The following is a 17,085-nucleotide window of genomic DNA, read 5'->3' on the forward strand; positions in this document are numbered from 1 at the left end:
CACCAGCCCTGCCTGCCACACTCCCTGGTCCTGAAGGCTTTGATCTCCATGACAGTTACTAAAACTTTCCCTACAAAATCCCTTGGATCTTGTCTTACCCCTCAGGGGTGGGATGGGGTTGAAGCACATCTGTGACCTCCAGTCAGGAGTCCACTCATCCCAGAAGGGACCAGAATCATTCTCAGCGAAGCAGCTACCCTGATGACTCATCTGATTCTTAAACAGTCTCACCTAAAATTCTCTCTTAAAGATACTGGTCATGCTCATCTCTGTCACAAAATACATGTGGTTGCTTAATAAACAAACATGCATTTTGTTTTAAATTTTTATTTTAAAATCCAGAGGCTGGCCCTCCAGTCGTACGGAGGCTCTGGCCACACCCTGACCTCATTGGATCCCGACGTTCCCAGCTAGCCGGGGAGTCTTCCCGCTCCAGCAGGACTCTAGACTTTTGTTTTAGAGCCAATAGAAACTCCTTGATTAAACTTCAACCGCTGGCTCAGGAATGTCCACACGGTACACTGAACAGCAGGAAACTCCCACTGAAGGGGGGTTCTGAGGGCAGGGCTGATGCCCCCGGGAGGCTGGCCCAGACTCGGCCGGCCCAGACTCGGCCAATTCGTGCCGTCATCCTTGCGATTGGATGGAATTTGTTCGGCTGATCGAGCAGCGCGTCCTCTTTGAGGAGAGCCCCCGTTTCTGGTTGAGGACAGGGATAAAGCCGGACGTGGTGTTACCTTTGAACGGCTGTTTTGGCAGCAGCAGGCCTGCTTTAGGAGAAGCTGTCACCCTCCCTGCCCACTCTGGCCACAGCTGTCTTCTGGTGGCGTCTTCTCTCCACGACTTGCCTTCACTTCGACTCTCCAAGCCAAGTGTTGATGTGCGTGTCTGGAGTGTGAGGCTCGGGTCGAGGCCAGCAGAGGGGCAAGTCCACCTGGCTGGGCCCCCGCAGCCCACCGTGGAGGGCACTGGCTAGAGTCACGTACGCCACTGGCAAAGCCACAGACGCTCTCCCCCGGACAGACAATACACAACACTTCAAACTTCACACACATGACCACTTGGACGTGTGCTTTACTTAGGAGACGGGTGTGCTGACTCCAGGCAGGTGGGGGAGGAAGGCCACACCGTCTTGAAGGGAGTGGGAGAGCTGTCTGGGGTGCTGGCTCGGAGGATGGCAGCAGGTCGGTGGCCAGCAAATGGGGAGGAAGCATCAGAGAAGGGAACACTGTGGGAAAGCCACGCAGAGCTTCAGAAGGACAGAGGAAGAAGGGCACCCGAGCTACCTGGTCTGGCTGCCCGGCGGGCCCACCAGTCGCTTGGTTCACACCCACTGCGGGCATCTGAGCTTTGCCTGAACCTCTCCTAGGATGGAGAGAGCCTTTCCTCCCAAGGCAGGCTTTCCACTCTGACCTGTGTTGGGGACAGTGTGTCCAGACACTGGGCTGAAATGTGTCTCCACAGCTCCCACTAATTCTTAACTTTCTGAGTCACAGATGCCATCAGGAATTTGGCACAATCTACGGGCACTCTTCCCCAGAAAACGGACGGTTTACACAACACACATCACATAAATGATGGTGGCCAAGGCGAACTTGGATGTGTCCCTTGGGCACTGGGCCTGTAGGACTCGGACCAAATCCATCCTTCCTCCGCTGGGACAGTGTTTCACAACAAGGCCCACGGAGACCACGTCTTCTTGTGGCCGTGTCCCTCCCTTATTTATCAGACACCACCAACCTGGGTCTGGTGCCTGAGGTCAGCAGGGAGCTCCGAGGAGCTGACTAACCCCAACCTCACGTAGTATCCCCTCGGGACGGACTCCAGCTCTGTCACCCCCAGGTGACATCTCTGCCTCTGTCCATCTCTACTCCCCAGTGCCCTGCTCCTACCTGGATGACATGGCCCAATGCCAACCCAAGAAATCACACCACGCACTGCCATCTTCCTAAAGGTTGTTTTATTGTAAAACCATAAATACAACACTGACATGAAATCATTTAAGCAACTGATCCTCTCTAACCATTAAAAGGATGTCTTTTTACCTTGGCATCAACCAACCAGGAAATAATGTTGCAAGAATTCGGGGGGTAGGGGGTGCTGATTTCTGGGTGGGGGCTTTTGGCGATTTAAAGAACCAAGTGGAACCTTCCTCTTCTCCCTGGGAACGTCCCACTTTTGGACAAGAACAGACAGATAAAAACAGCAACATTTAAACAGCTCAGTTTTAAATTTTATTACTTTGTAAAAATCTTTTTTTTTTTTTTTTTTTTTTTCCTGTTCCTTTCCTCCATTTGACATCAGTAAAAGTTTTAAACACCAGAAAACTGATTTGGCCGTAAATGGAGAAACGGTACCAAAACGAAATGAAACCCAAAATCCAAAGGACAAACAGAAAAGCCTAAATAAACCCTCAAGTTTGGCCTTGGGGGTTCACATATCACAAGAACTGTCAACTCAACCCCCATGCAATGTGACTCCTTGGAGAACTGTTGGGTCCACACCAACGACACAGGAGACCGCAAACAACGTCTTTTGTTAATTAACACAGCAAGGGTGACACTAGGTAACTTTTTTTTTAAATACAGTACATGGTACACAGGGTCCCAAGATAACCCTGCATAAACCCCTTGTGGAAACTTGAGCCAAAGCACTGGCTGTTTATAAAAATATTGTGTTGCTACAAAAGTATAAATTAATGCTACCGGTATTAAGAAATATTAAACACATAAAACTTATAAGGATTAAGAAAAATATTCATTAATACCTGTAGAAAACTCTGGCCTAAAAAAGATATTTTTTTTGTGTTTTTGTAAATTTTTTTTTTTTGTATTTTTTTAAGATGACTTGAGTTTCTTGCACTCGAAGACAGAGACACAGTCAGCTGTGCCTATGGTATTGCCTAGAACGTCTTAACTACTGAGAAAGGATGAGGGTGCACACGCATGGGTACCGAGTGGGGCCTGGGAGGGAGGGGCACCAAGGCTTTCTCAAGATTTACCTGATGTGAAAGAATCACCGACGCAAAGTTACGGGGAAAAGAAAAAGGAAGGATCATCAGAAAACAACTGAAAATAATTTATGCTTTTTAAAAAATATCTCTGCTTCAGGTGGTTGTACAAAATGATTTCCTGATGCTCGGCATCTGAATGGCCCTGGACGCACTGCCCGGCGGGTCTGGGAGCCCCCAGCCCCGCAGGTCCCTCTGTCTCCAGCCGCCGTGCCAGTCCACGAGCTCGCTCACCGCTTTGGGACCCGGCCACCCAGGCTGGGTGGGAGGGAAGGGTCCCAGGCAGGGACCGGCTGGCACCTGGGTTGTGGGAGGAGCCCCCCTTTCCAGCTGGCCTCAGACCCCATGGTCTCTTGCCAAGCTGGACTTCAGGAAGCGCCACAGGGATCCCAGGCCCCTGAGGTTGCGGACCAGGCTGGGCTGTCCCCCTTTAAAAGGAACTTTGGTTCGAAGAGTCAAGGTGCCCAGTGGGACGCATGGGTGGGGAGGGCCCCTATGCTGACACCCAGCTGCAAACTCAGCAAATCCTTCTCTGTACAGCAGTTGAACCTTTAAAGCAACGCCCGTGGTGGTGGAGGGGCATGAATATTAACAAACAGCAACCCGATGCCCTTCACCCTCATCAAAGCAGGAGCAGGTGCCTCTCCGCACAGAAACTACAGGGCCCCTCCAGGGAACGGCGGGGCTCCGCGGACCACGATCCTTAAACGCAAAGGACAGAGGAAGAAATACAACGACAACAAAATCCTCCAGAAAACCCTGAAAAGGGGAAACCCGGTGGGAAACAGAAAAGGGAAAACACTGTATCATTGGTTCACCATAACTGGCCTAGCAAACGTTAGCCACAGTGAAGAGGGGGCAGGCCCCTTCCCAGTTCTCCCACTGGCCCGGCTGGATACAGGGGGCCGAGACAGGAGCCCTCCACCCACTGTCTCCAGGGGACAGCCTGAGCCTTACTTGGCCTCTGGGTTTCATCTAAACCAGCAGCCTTTCTAGAAGCCCTCCCTCAGGTACGTCCCAGGGACAGAGGCGCTGTCGCTGTGCCCAAGGCAAGGGGCAGAGCTATGAACTTGCCCGGCTCAGGGGGCAGGAGGAGACTGCCGGCCGTGCTTTGGGTGCCTCCTCTTCCTGTCTCTGCAAACACATCCATCGTCATGGCAACATCCAGGTACTGTCCCCTTCTGGGCCATGGCTCACAGGACCTCCCTTCTCCATCCGCATCCCAGGTTCGTTCCAAACCTTTCTTGTGAACCTGTGGCCCCCAAGAATGCACGCTGCATCCCCGACAGCTCTTCAGGTGCCCACTTTCCAAGGAGTCTAGTCCAAGTCCAGGCGCAAGCCTAGAGGACCCCTAAAGGCAGAGGGTCTGCTTCACAGTGGAAAACACGCCTTGCAGAGTTTTTCTCTGGTGCTTCTCGAAAGTGCAGGAGGGAAAGGAGCAAACTGAAGGAGAAGACGCTTGCCAGCCTACAGAGCTGGTGTCAAAAAAAGTCCTTCCCAGACATCCGGAGACGCAGAACTTCTCAACTGTGTCATCGGACTGTCCTCTCCTCACCAGGAAACCTCAACATCCTTTTCCCAGACAAGAGTCAAACCCCGAACGCCAAGCATGAGGCTGTCAGGCAGGTTGGCGGCGAAGCGTCCTCGCCCGTGGACACAGTAGGTGGCTTCCTATGCTGCGAACCTCGAGATGAAGTGTGGCCAGAAAGGAGCTTTGCCCAGTGGCCCCTCTGTTTCGTTTCCTGGTTTCTAACTACCATCTGGAGGGAGGCCCGGCTGGTGGACCTGGGCACGGCGAAAAAGAACCATGTCGGCACAAGAGCATCCACTCACAGCGACTGGGACGGCACCGCTGCTCTTGGTGCAGCCGAGACCCCCCAGTTACTTCAAATCTGAGGGACCACCCATGAGGCTATGGTCCTTGGCTTGGGCTTTGGTGGTGAAGCCAACTGACCTCGGATGAGGGGGAAAACCCTGCAGAGTGGAGGTGTGTTTTCTCCACCTCCCCTCTGGGGTCCGTGTATGTCAACGCAAAGGCCATTTCTATCCTGGGAATCACATGGTTCAGGCAAGTTGTGTCCAAGTCAGCAGGCAACCGCCTTGAGCTGTAAAGTCCCATGGTGGTCACAGAACTGGGAGGCAGAAGACAAAAACCTTCCGAAGGTCAACGCCAGGCTAGGGGCCGGGAGATGAACTGGAAGCGTCGACCTCAATCCTTTGGCTAAGCTAGAATTTGGATAGGGTGGATATTGCTGGAGATGTGGGGCCAGTGGCTGGGCCTGTGAGATCTTTGGGTTTTATCAAGCTGTTCACTGCAACGGGCTCTGCACTATGGGAGCTGTCTGCATGAGTAAGCAGATGGAGGGGGCACCTTGTTACAGCCTTTCCTGTTGGCAACGAGTTTCTGAAGAACCAGAGGCTGCAAGAGAGAAATGACTACCTGCCACCTTGTTCCCATATCTGGATGAGGCAGCCCCAGGAGACAGCTTTCCGAGACCTAGTGGCACTCACAACACATCTGCAGAGCACGCCAAGCCCTAAGGATTGAACTGAGGTGGAAAGGAGGAACAGGACAGGAGGTGACACATATGACTAGATAACTGCAATTTAGTTAAGACTTAAATTTTTCTGAAGAGAAGAACGCTGATACCAGGGCTTGGTCCTGATGGCTCTGCAAGAAAGTGAAATGCCTATTTGCTAACCGAGTGGCCCCATAATGAGGCAACACCAGCACAGCTCCGCTCTAAGAGGGAGGATGGGCTCCAAGGCTTGGCTCCCACTGACCACACAGAACGGGTAGCTCCCATCCTCCGCGTGTGGTTCAGAGTGCCAGGTCGTGGACCCTTCCCCAGCAGCAAAGCAAAGCTGGAGGCCTTTTGCTGTAGGCATCTGTCACCCATCAGCAACCCTGCGGCCACCTTCTGGAATGCCCCCAAAAGTCTCATTGAAAAGTCTGCCGACGCTCCCGTATACTCTAGGAAGCGACACGAGGTGACTGTCCAGTGCAGACGGAGGCTCTTCTGACGGTGTGACCCCTATTGGAAGTGTCACGGAGTTAATACCCAGAACTTCTCTGGGAGAGGAAATGGCGTGGTGGTTCCTGAGACCATGGCTTGCTGGAGCGAATGGGGAAACGGCCCACTTTGATGCCTTTCAGTGTGTCCCAGACTCGGGAGGATTAGTTCTCACGAGGCAAAGTGAGCAGGCTTGACACTTGGGACAGTGTTCTGGTCCATGATCCTAAGCCTTGAGTTTTCAAATCAACTTTACTTCCCCAACTTTACTGCCACGGACCGGGGGGAGAGGGCCGTTGTACAGTGCTTTTTGTAGTCGAGGTATCTCACAGTTGAACAATGTTTTGTTACTAGGAAGGGATGGAGTGGACTTGGTCAACCCCCAAGATGGTAGAATGTGCCCCCCACGATGGCAGGCATCCTCAGCCTTGGTGTAACTATCTCTATCCCACAGCCGTGGGCACGGGGGGATATGGGACCACCAGCACTTCATTCACTGAGAGGTGGGGTGGGAGGCTGAGCACTGATCCTGACGGAACCACCTCTTCAGAGGGGAAAGGGTCACCCTGTTGGCATTTAGGCCGTGTGTGGAACCTAAACTGCTCACAGAGAAACAAAGCCTGAAAACATCTTTCACAGCATCAAGTTGAATGTGGCCTAATGCCATTTCACCCTCACAACATCCATCATTTGGCCCACAAGGCACCGTGCTCAACTACTGTCCTAGAAGGAGGGCTGAGGCTCGCGTGGGGACCCCCCAGGGCTGTGGGCAGCGGAACCGCCGGAATCCCCGGGGTCCTGGGGAGAGGAGGCCGTGGGTCTGAGGTGCGATGGACGTGAACATGGATCAACTCAGGAGTCCCTGCTGAGCTGGAAGGGTCAGTGACGTGGCGAGTAGTGTAGTGCACTCTGGGTATAGAAATCAGACATTCGCAGGACCAGACACAGCGAGCCAGGAGGGCGGTCTTCTGCTTACATTCAGGAGAACTCCTAAGCCACATGCTTCCCTATGGCTTCCACCGAACCCCACGTCTGTGAAACCTGTGACACCAACCTCACTCCTGGTCTCCAAACAGCACAACCAAGTTCATGGTCTTGGCTGTTCGAATACAGGAAAACTGGACTGTACAGGGAAGTCTAGTGAAAACCTTAGGATACTGAATATACCACTGAGATGAGCTAGTTTACAGTGTGACTTGAGGAACAAAAAGGGCAATCAAAAAACAAACAAAAAAACCCCCTCCAAAATATAAGTTGCAGACATTCAGTGCCTCCTAGCAGCGCCTAAATCAAATTTGAAAAAAAAAAAAGTAAAAACCGCTAAAATGTTAGGAAAAAAATTATTAAGGAGTGGAGACAGTATCTATACTTCTTTGAAAAATGTCTTTTTTTTCTATCTTGTATTAAAAAGCAAAAGGTCAGCTTTATATTCTTAAAGTCTCCTTTCCTGATTTGGGGAGATAGATAGGTGTGTTTCTAAGGCGGCTGCCCCATGACACCCGAGGGTATCACAAAGGCAGCAGCTCAATGCCCTGAAGGTGAACAAGAACAAAGTCCAGTGCAGAAGCTGTCCATCTGATGCAGTTTGGAGAATCCATGGCAGGGCAGCCGGGGAGGGGTGGGGTGCAATAGGGTCAGGAAGGCTTGGGGAGGGGGACGGAGGGCAAGGGGGACCACAGAGTGAAGGACAGAGAGCGTCAAGTCACTTCAGATCTCAGCTGCCTGAACGTTTTACATCAGTTTTCTACCAACCTGCGCACCTGAAAACGGAGTCTTTTAAAGCCCCCTTACTGAGAAAAGGAGGTGAAACATCTTCCCTCTTTCCCAAACACTCAGCTTTCCTGACACGCCCAGTTTAATGCACACGCGCCCACGAGCAGGCGTGCGTACATGCACCAGGGGAGTGTATGTGTGCATGCGTGTGCGACACTTCTGCGGCCACACGGATGAGCAGAGCCGCCCACGCCCAAAGTGCGCACGCGTGCTTGTGTACACACATGCACACACACACTGAAAAAAGCACTTAAGTTTCCAGGGGGCATTTATAATGAGGTCCACAGTGTTTAGAACTTAAATTCCTTTTTCTTTGTTTGCGACAGTGTTGTGTGGTTTTTTTTTTTTTCCTAACGTTCTCTTCTTTTTTCTTTGTTCTTTCTTTTCATCCGGAAGTCTTAAAGCATGTTGGATTTCAGAAACATGAGTTTGTTCATATCTTCTGGACTGAGCAGTCGCCTCCTTTTGATGAGAAGTGCTTGTTCACACATATTTACACACCCGCTCCTGGCCCCCACGGCCGGCACCGCGAGGAGCCAGAAGGCGAGCTTGGCGAGTTTTGTGTGCTTTTGGGTCACGCACGACCAGTACTGGAAGAGATCCGGGGTGGCCTGGAAGAGGGGTTCCTGCAGGTAATCGTATACTTCCTTCTTCCCGAGCCGGTCGTCCTCCTGGGCGGCGGGGTTCTCGCCGGGGGCGGAGCGGGGCTTCTTCGCGGCGGGCTCGAAGTCGGCCTCCTCGGTCCAGGACTCCTTGACCTCGTTGATGAGCTCGCACACCTTGCCGATGATCTCCTCGTGCTGGTAGGGCGGGACGGGCCGCAGCTTCTGCTGCGGGTCCAGGATCATGGCCACCTTGTGCGCCGGGTGCACCTTGAAGTTCTCCTTGAGCGCCTCCAGGAAGAGGTGGCAGAGCTTGCTGACGGTGCCCGCGTCGTTGGCCTTGGCCGTGAACAGCTTCTCCAGCCTGACGTAGGTGGGCAGCACCAGCTGCAGGGTGGGCTGGCTCTCGTTGCTCAGCTCGATGACCGCCTGCTTCACCGGCGTCAGGATGGCGGCCAGGTTGCTGAGCAGGTGCTTGTTGAGGCTCTGGATGAGGTTCATCTTCTTGGCCCGGCTGTAGAACTCGCAGATCTGCTCGTAGCGCTCGTGCACCAGCAGCAGCGAGTCCGTGACCGAGTTCCAGCAGGGCGGCGGCGAGGTCTCCTCCAGCGAGCCGAAGGTCTCCTTGGCGAGCCCGGTAGAGCCCGCCAGGTCCTCGCACACGTTGAGCAGCTCGATGACCTCGTGCATGCTGCGGGCCTGCAGCGTCCGCTTGCTCAGCACGCTCTGCACCACCGAGTTCAAGGCACAGGCTGAGCAGCGAAGGCACATGCCGGCCTTGGAGAAGGCGGATGCGCTCACCCGGCAGTCTGTCACGTACACTGTCCTGATCTCCGACATCACGAACTCCGACAGCACGTTCTGCACCCAGTGGTGCACCAGGTCGCCGCTGTCGCGAATGTCCGCGCCCTTCACGCCCAGCACGTAGCTCTTGATGTGGTTGCCCTCTGCCTGGTAGGCCGTGAGGATGTAGCAGGAGTCAGGGCCGACGCTCTGCGAGTGACAGGTGACGCCGATGCCCAGGCAGGCGTTGCTGCCCAAGGCACACGTCACCTTCACCTTCACCTGGTTGTACATGCGCGGCAGGTGCTTCAGCGCCAGCGTGTTGAAGTTGCCCAGGATCTCGGTGACTGAGAAGGCCCCGTAGCGGGCGCCGCTGTCCACCAGCGTCTGGGCCAGCTTCAGGAACTCCTTCCCGCTCACCACGCTCAGCGCGCCCAAGTCGGCACACATGACCCGCAGCAGCCGCTCTGCGATGTTCTGCCTCTCCTTCTCGGGGATCATGCTGTTAGGTGTTAAACCACTGGTCGTGGCTGGCAGGGGACACAAAGAGAGGTGTGATTAACCCTGCCAGTCAAGGCTCCTTGGTCTGGCAGTGGCCTAATACTCAAGCATCTAGTATTAGGAATTATGAACAGATTTCATCTTCCACACAAACTGATGGTCTTGGCAGTCTTTAATATGTGACAGTCTCACAGGAATAAAGTTCTGTGATTGATTAGTTATGCCTGCCGTGAGCATGGGAACAGACTGTAGTGATATGTGTGCAAATACTTGTTGCATGTCATTCACCTTGACCTCTGAAGCCAACCAGTCTAACCTCTTCCTCAACATAGGAATGGCCTCTAACACGGGAGTCGCTAGTGAATAAGGTACATGAGGCCACAGTGTCAGGAAAAAGCAGACAAGAGAAATCGTGGAGAGTGGATTTGGATTCTAATTCTGATTGTCACTAATTTGCGTTCTCTGACCACAAACAGATCACCTCTCCCCAGGCCGCCTCTGTCCATCCCACGAGGTCAGAATTCCCACCAATGAGGTCTCAGGCATGAAAGTGCTTTGGAAACCATGATGCGTGGTCTTGCACCACCATGGGAGACACACAGGGGTGGGGATGTGGGAGCAGAGGGGAACAAGCTGGGGTTGGCGGGGGAGGCCTCTGGAGGTGGGTGTAGTAGACTTCCACCAGTCCCCGGGTCCGCCCAGGAAAGACCTACTGTTGTTGGCACTGTTCCTCTGGGCCTGGGGCTTCCACTTCTCCTCCACGACAGCAGGGGGCGATCGGGACTGGTTGGAGGCGATGTTGTTCTCGTTGTCTGCTGTGGGCACAAAGGGGACAGTGTGTTTCCCTGTAGTGCAAGAGGCCTGCCGGCTCACCAGGCGAGAATTAGAGCATGCGGGTGGAGGCAAGACTGGCCTCTGGGACTCAGGCCTGGGTTCAAATCCGGGCTCCTAAGACGACTATCTGAGGCCCGCAAAGCCTCATTTTCATCACTTGGAAGAATGAAGATAATCACAAATTGCCAGAAGGACTAACAAGAGATAATACAGGAAAAGAGCTGGGTACAGTGCTCAGCACGGAGTAAGCACTCAGGGAATGGGAACCGCTGTGTCCCGAGTCTGGCTGGGAGGCACCCCCAACACCCCCGAGCACAAAGTTCTAGCTCTGAGACCCGGGAGGGGGTGCCCATTACACTCCAAGAGGCCAAAAGCATCTCACGCTCTTGCTTCTTTAAAGTGTGCCTTTTCGTCTTTTTAGTATATTTTAAACTTAAATGAACACAACAAAACCAAAGTCCTATATGACATAAAGTATACAATTCCCAACCCCCTTGCTACATGTAGGAAGTGAAAACCAAAGTCTAGATACAGGAAAGGATTTGCCCAGGAAAACACAGAAAACCAGCAGCAGAGCTGGGACGGACATCCCAGGTCCCCTGGTTCCTAGCTGCCTCCTCTCTGCACTGCCCTAATTTTTGTTAACGTGTGCAGCCGTTTTCAGTTTTAAGTAATGGGCAGGTACCATCCTCTATGCACGGTTACTCCTTGACATTTCTGTAAGATCATATCTGAGTGGAAATGGTCTGAGTTACATGCCTGCCATCACAAATGGCCACACAGTCTTTTATCACACAATATTCCACAAATTGCTTAACTACACTCCAAGTCCTAAGTTTCTGGGCTGTGCCGTTTACAATATTACTATTCTGCTACGAACCTACTTGCCTAATATTCTAATATTGTTTCTCTGTGCTCTTTGGCTGTTGTTGTGGGTGTATTTCCTTGAGACATCATCTTACAGGTAGAATTCACAACCTGAGGATATGAATGGGTCAGTGGCCTCTGTTCAGGGTTGCCAGACATCCTTCTTCCATTCTTCTCAGTTAAAGGCATCAGGCCTTAGAGGTCAAGGCCACACTATTCATACCTAGAGAAGAGGCCTCCCCAACTTCTACATATTCAGTCAGCTCTGCAAGACGAGTCAAGAGACTCTGGGATGTGCACTCAAGGAATAGTTTGCAGCCACTAGAAAGGTGGTCATGTAGACTGGAGCAACATGGGGAAATGCATAAGATAATGAAAAGCAAGCTCTAATCATAATGTCATATGTATTATTTATAGATACATATTTTAGACTCACAAGTCAAATAACGAACAAATCTATGCATCAAAAAAAGATGGGGAGGGGACTTTCACTTCTGCCCTCCAGATGCAAACAACTGCTAATCATGATGATATATGACTGCTTTCATACAGGCAACCCAGGGTCTGATCCCAGAAAAAGAAACAAATGCGGTGAGCTCTCTGACTGTGCAACTTACTGCCTGGAAGCAGTTTTCAAGATGCTGCGTAGGACCAGGGAACTGAACAGAGCCCAGCGGTCCCCTTGAAGAGACAGAGATTAAAGTTCAGGCAGGCCCAAGACAGCTAGAATTTACAGGGAAAAGTACCAAAGAGGAGGGAGTTACAAAAAGAGAGAGCTCTGGAGATTTCAATGGGGTTCCCTGGAGCCTTTGCTGTAGCTAATCTGCCTATGCATAGGGTCAAATTCCACAGGACTAGGGCAAGAATCACTAAAATGCAGTAGGCTGATAACTCCCAGGGCTCCCACGTCGGGGAAATCATCTGCATCCCCTCCACCAGAATGGGAAGACCTCAATGCATGAGAAATACTATGGGGCTAAATTAGCCATAGACTAAGCCACTAGATCTGCCCTAATACATTGAAAGAGCACGCCTCCAAAGTATTAAGGTGATCCCGGGTAACAAACTGTAAGCCAAGCTTAATACTCCTAAAAAATACAACATCTAGCAGCTAACACTATAAAATTCACAATGTCATTCATCTAATAAGTACCAGACATTCAAAATAGTAGGAAAATATGACCTATAACATAAGGAGACAAACCAATCAATAGAAACAGACCTAGAAAGGACAGAGATGATGGAATTAGCCAATAAGGAGCTTACAACAGCTGCTGAAAAAAAATCAGTGACGCTGGAGACAGAGCAAAAAGACTACCCAGTGAAAACCAGAGAGAGTAAAAGAATGAAAATAAATAAATGGAGCATGGACAATGTTAAGTAGTCTAACATAAATATAATTGGAGTCCCAGAAAAAGGGGGTGAGGCAGAAAAGATATCTGAAGAAATGGCCAGAATCTTTCCAAATTGGAGGAAAACCATAAACCCAGGTTCTAAAAGCTCAACTGACCCCCAGCAGAAATACATAAAGAAAACACCACCAAGGCACAGTATCATAATCGAATTGTTGAAAACCAATGACAAGAGAAACTCTTAAAAGCAGCCAGAGAGGGGGAAAAGTTAAGTACAGGGGAACAAAAACAAGAATAACAACAGACCCAGCAGGTAACAGAACAAAGTATTAAAAGAGAATGTCAACCTAAAATTCTAAATGTCCATCGATAGATGAATGGATAAAGAAGATATTTATATTATATTTATAATCGAAATTTATATAATATAAATTATATTTATACAATGGGATATTACTCAGCCATAAAAAAGAATGAAATAGTGCCGTTTGCAGCAACATGGATGGACCCAGAGATTATCATACGAAGTGAAGTGAGCCAGACAAATACCATATAATATCGTTTATATGTGGAATGTAAAATAATGATACAAATGAACTTATATATCAATACAAAACAGAAACAGACCCACAGACACAGAAAACAAACTTATGGTTACCGAAGAGGAAAGGCGGGGAGGGATCAATTAGGAGTTTGGGATTAACATATACACACTACTATATATAAAATAGACAAACAACAAGGACCCACTGTATAGCACAGGGAACTATACTCAATGTTTTGTAATAACCTATAAGGGAAAAGAATCTGAAGAAAAGATATGTATGTATGTATAACTGAATCACTTTGCTGTGCACCTGAAACTAATGCAACATTATAAATCAACTATACTTCAATTTAAAAAAAAACACAAAAAAAATTAAAATAAGGGAATTCTAAATCCAGTGATACTATCTTTCACAGATGGAGGTAAAATAAGGACCAAAAAAAAAAAAAAATCATACCTGCAACTATAAGAAATGTTAAAGGAAGTTCTTTAGGTATTAAAAAAAAAAATGACATCACCCCCCCCAAAGAGAAAATAACATCAAATAAGAATCTGGATCTAGAGAAAGAAATAAAGAGTTCTGGAAATTGTACATGAATGGATATAAAAAGTGTTTTCCCTCATTTTTAATCTCTTTAACAAGATAACTGACTGCTCACTGGAAAAAAATAACAATGAATTGTGGTAATTATATGTAGAAATAAACCATATGTTAACAATAGAAGAAAGACTAGGAAGGGGAAATAGAAGATTGTGTTGAAAGTTTTTCACACAATATGAAAAGGATAATAGCCTTTAAATGTAGACTCGATAAGTTAGAAATGCATAGTTCAAAACCCAAATAGACTATAAAAAAACACAACGGTTATAGCAAATAAATCCATCGTAGAGATAAAAATGGAACCATAAAAAATTCTCAGTCCAAAATAAGGCAAAAAATTAGAGAAAAAGGAATAAGCAACAAGTGAAACAATTAGTAAACAAATACGAAAATGGTAGATTTAAACCCAATAATACTGAAATCACATTAAATTTAAATGCTCTCCACATTTCAAATAAAAGTAGACTTTGTCATACTTAATAAAAAAGCAAGACCCCATGATAAGCTATCTATAAGAAACCTATTTAAATATGAAGACATGGATAAGTTAAAAGTAAAAGGTTAAATAAAGGTAAAACATACAAACAGTAATGAAGAGAAAGGTGGAGATGCCTGTGATAGTATTACAGAAAGAACAGACCTCAGAACAAGAAATATGATCGGGGTAACAAGAGACCCTACATAATGATAAAGTGGTCAAATCACCAAGAATATATACTAATCCTAAGTGTGTGTGCAAGTGATAAAAGAGCATTAAAACACATGAAGCAAAAGCTGAGAAAACTGAAAAAAGAAACAGATAAACCTAACAACTGGAAATTTCAACTGTCTTCTCTCAGTAATTGCTACTCTCATGAGAAAAGAGAAAAAAAGACTGAATATAAATGAACAGAGTGGACAACACCAAGCAGTCCCATATACATATAACTAGCTTACCAGAAAAAGGAGGTGGAACAGAAAAATACTGAAATCATATAAAGTATAGCCTCTGACCATAACTGAATTAAATTAGAAATCAACAACAAAAAGACATTTGGAAAAACTTCAACTATTTGAATATTAAACATCACAGTTGTAAATAACCCATAGGTCAAAGAAACATAAGGGAGATCAGAAAATGTTTTGAACTAAACATTAAAACGTAACATTTCAAAATTTGTGGGATACATCTAAATAAATGTTATTTATAACATTAAATAATTATATTAGAAAAGAATAAACACTTAAAATCAGTGTTATAAAGCTTCTACACTAAGAGATCTGAAGAGTAAGTTTAAAGAGTAAGTTGAGTCTAACATAAGCAGAAGAAAGGAAATAATACAGATAAAAGCAGAAATTAATGAAACAGAAGATGGATAAACACAATAGAGAAAAATCAATGAAACTAAAAGCTAATTTTTTGTAGAGATCAGTAAAATTGATAAACCTCTAACAAGAAACATTAAAAAAAGAAAAAGAGGACACAAATTATTAGTAGCAGGAGTAAAAGAAGGGGACATCACTACAGATGCTACACATATCAAAGGGATTAAAATGATTATGAATAACTTTAGGCCAATAAATTCAACCATTTAAGTGAGGCAAAAAAAAAACAAACAAAAAAATCCCCTAAAAAACATAAAGTACCAAAGTTCACTCCAGAAGAAACAGGTAACCTCAAATCTCTTAAGTTCTATAACTATTAAGAAATTCAGTTCATAGTTTACATAATTTCCCACAAAGAAAATTCCCATATGGGTTCACTGGAAAGTTTGACCACATATTTAAGGAAGGCATAATACAAATTCTAAACAAATTCTCCCAGAATTAGAATAGGAAAGAACATTTCCCAAATCATTTTATAAGGCTGTTATTACCCTGATCCAAAACTAGAGAAAAAAATTACAAGAAAAGAAACTACAGACCAACATCCTTCATAAACATATACACAAAAATCCTTAACAAACTATTAGCAAGCCAAATATAGTAATATATAAAAATAACAACACATCATGGGAGTTCCCTGGCAGTTTCAGTGGTTAGGACTCAGCACTTTCACAGCTGTGGCCCGGGTTCAACCCCTGGTCAGGGAACTAAGATCTCGCAAGCCATGTGGCCCAAAATAAAAAATATAAAAAAAATAACATATCATGAATAAATGAAGCTTATCCCAGAAATAGAATAGTTACAGAAAACCAATCAGTGTAATTCCCTATACTAAGAGGAAAACAAAAACAAGAAAAATCATCTCCATAGATATAAATGCACTTTAAAATGTGATAAAATTCAATACCCACCTATGAAACAAAATCTCAGCAAACCAGGAAGAGAAGGAAACTTTCTCAACCTCATAAAGGACATAAAAACAAAAAACAAAAAAAAAAACAAGTTTACTGATCTGATAGAAATAAAAAGGATTATAAGGAAATACTATGAACAGTAGTATTCCAACAAATTAGATGACCTGGATGAAATAGACAAATTCCTAGAGAGACATAAACTACTAAAACTGATTCAAGAAGTAGAAAATCTGGATAGATCTATTAAAAAGACTGAATTAGCAGTCAAAACACCGACCATAAAAAAGAAAAGTAAAGGAAAGCCCAGGCTCAGATGGCTTCATCAGTGAATTCTATAAAAAGTTAAAAGAACGCTTCACAAATTCTTCTGAAAGTAGAAGAGGAGGGAACACTTCTCAATTCATTCTATGAGGCAGGTATTATTCTGATACCAAAACATGACTAAGAAGTCACAAGAAAAAACAAACTATAGTCCACTCACTATGCCTTATGAATGTAGATACAAACATCCTTAATAAAACAGAGCAGACCAAATCCAGCAACATATACAACAGGTTATATACACCATGATCAAGTGGTATTTATTCCAGGAATACGAGATTAGTTCAACATACAAAAATCAATACCATATTAATAGAATAAAGGACAAAAACCACATGATAATTTCAATAGATGCAGGAAAATTATTTGACAAAAATCCAACACCCTCTCATGATAAAAACACTCAACAAACTAGGAATTGAAGGGAACTTTTTCAACTTGACAAAGGGCATCTATGAAAAACCCACTGCCGACATCATAGTTAATGGTTAAACATGAAAAACTTTCCTCTTAAGATCAGGAACAAGATAAGAATGTCTACTCTCTTTTATTCAACATGTATTAGAGGTTCTAGCCAGGTCAATGAAAGAAAAAAAGAAAG

General features: G+C 46.6%; 1 protein-coding gene across 1 annotated transcript in view; it reads right to left on the reverse strand.

Annotated features, from left to right (window-relative positions):
* Window positions 1-7,822: 7,822 nt before the first annotated feature.
* ZNF618 (zinc finger protein 618) overlaps window positions 7,823-17,085 on the reverse strand; it is an 80,940-nt gene continuing 71,677 nt past the window's right edge. Inside the window, exons 13-14 of the mRNA XM_082843078.1 lie at window positions 10,397-10,498; window positions 7,823-9,712 (exon numbers count right to left, since the gene is read on the reverse strand). Of these exons, the coding sequence (XP_082699204.1) occupies window positions 8,196-9,712; window positions 10,397-10,498 (1,619 nt within the window). The 3' untranslated portion in view covers window positions 7,823-8,195. The remainder of the gene's footprint in view (window positions 9,713-10,396; window positions 10,499-17,085) is intronic.

Source organism: Leucopleurus acutus, assembly GCF_964270905.1.
Source record: "Leucopleurus acutus genome assembly, chromosome: 7".
NCBI lineage: Eukaryota > Metazoa > Chordata > Mammalia > Artiodactyla > Delphinidae > Leucopleurus > Leucopleurus acutus.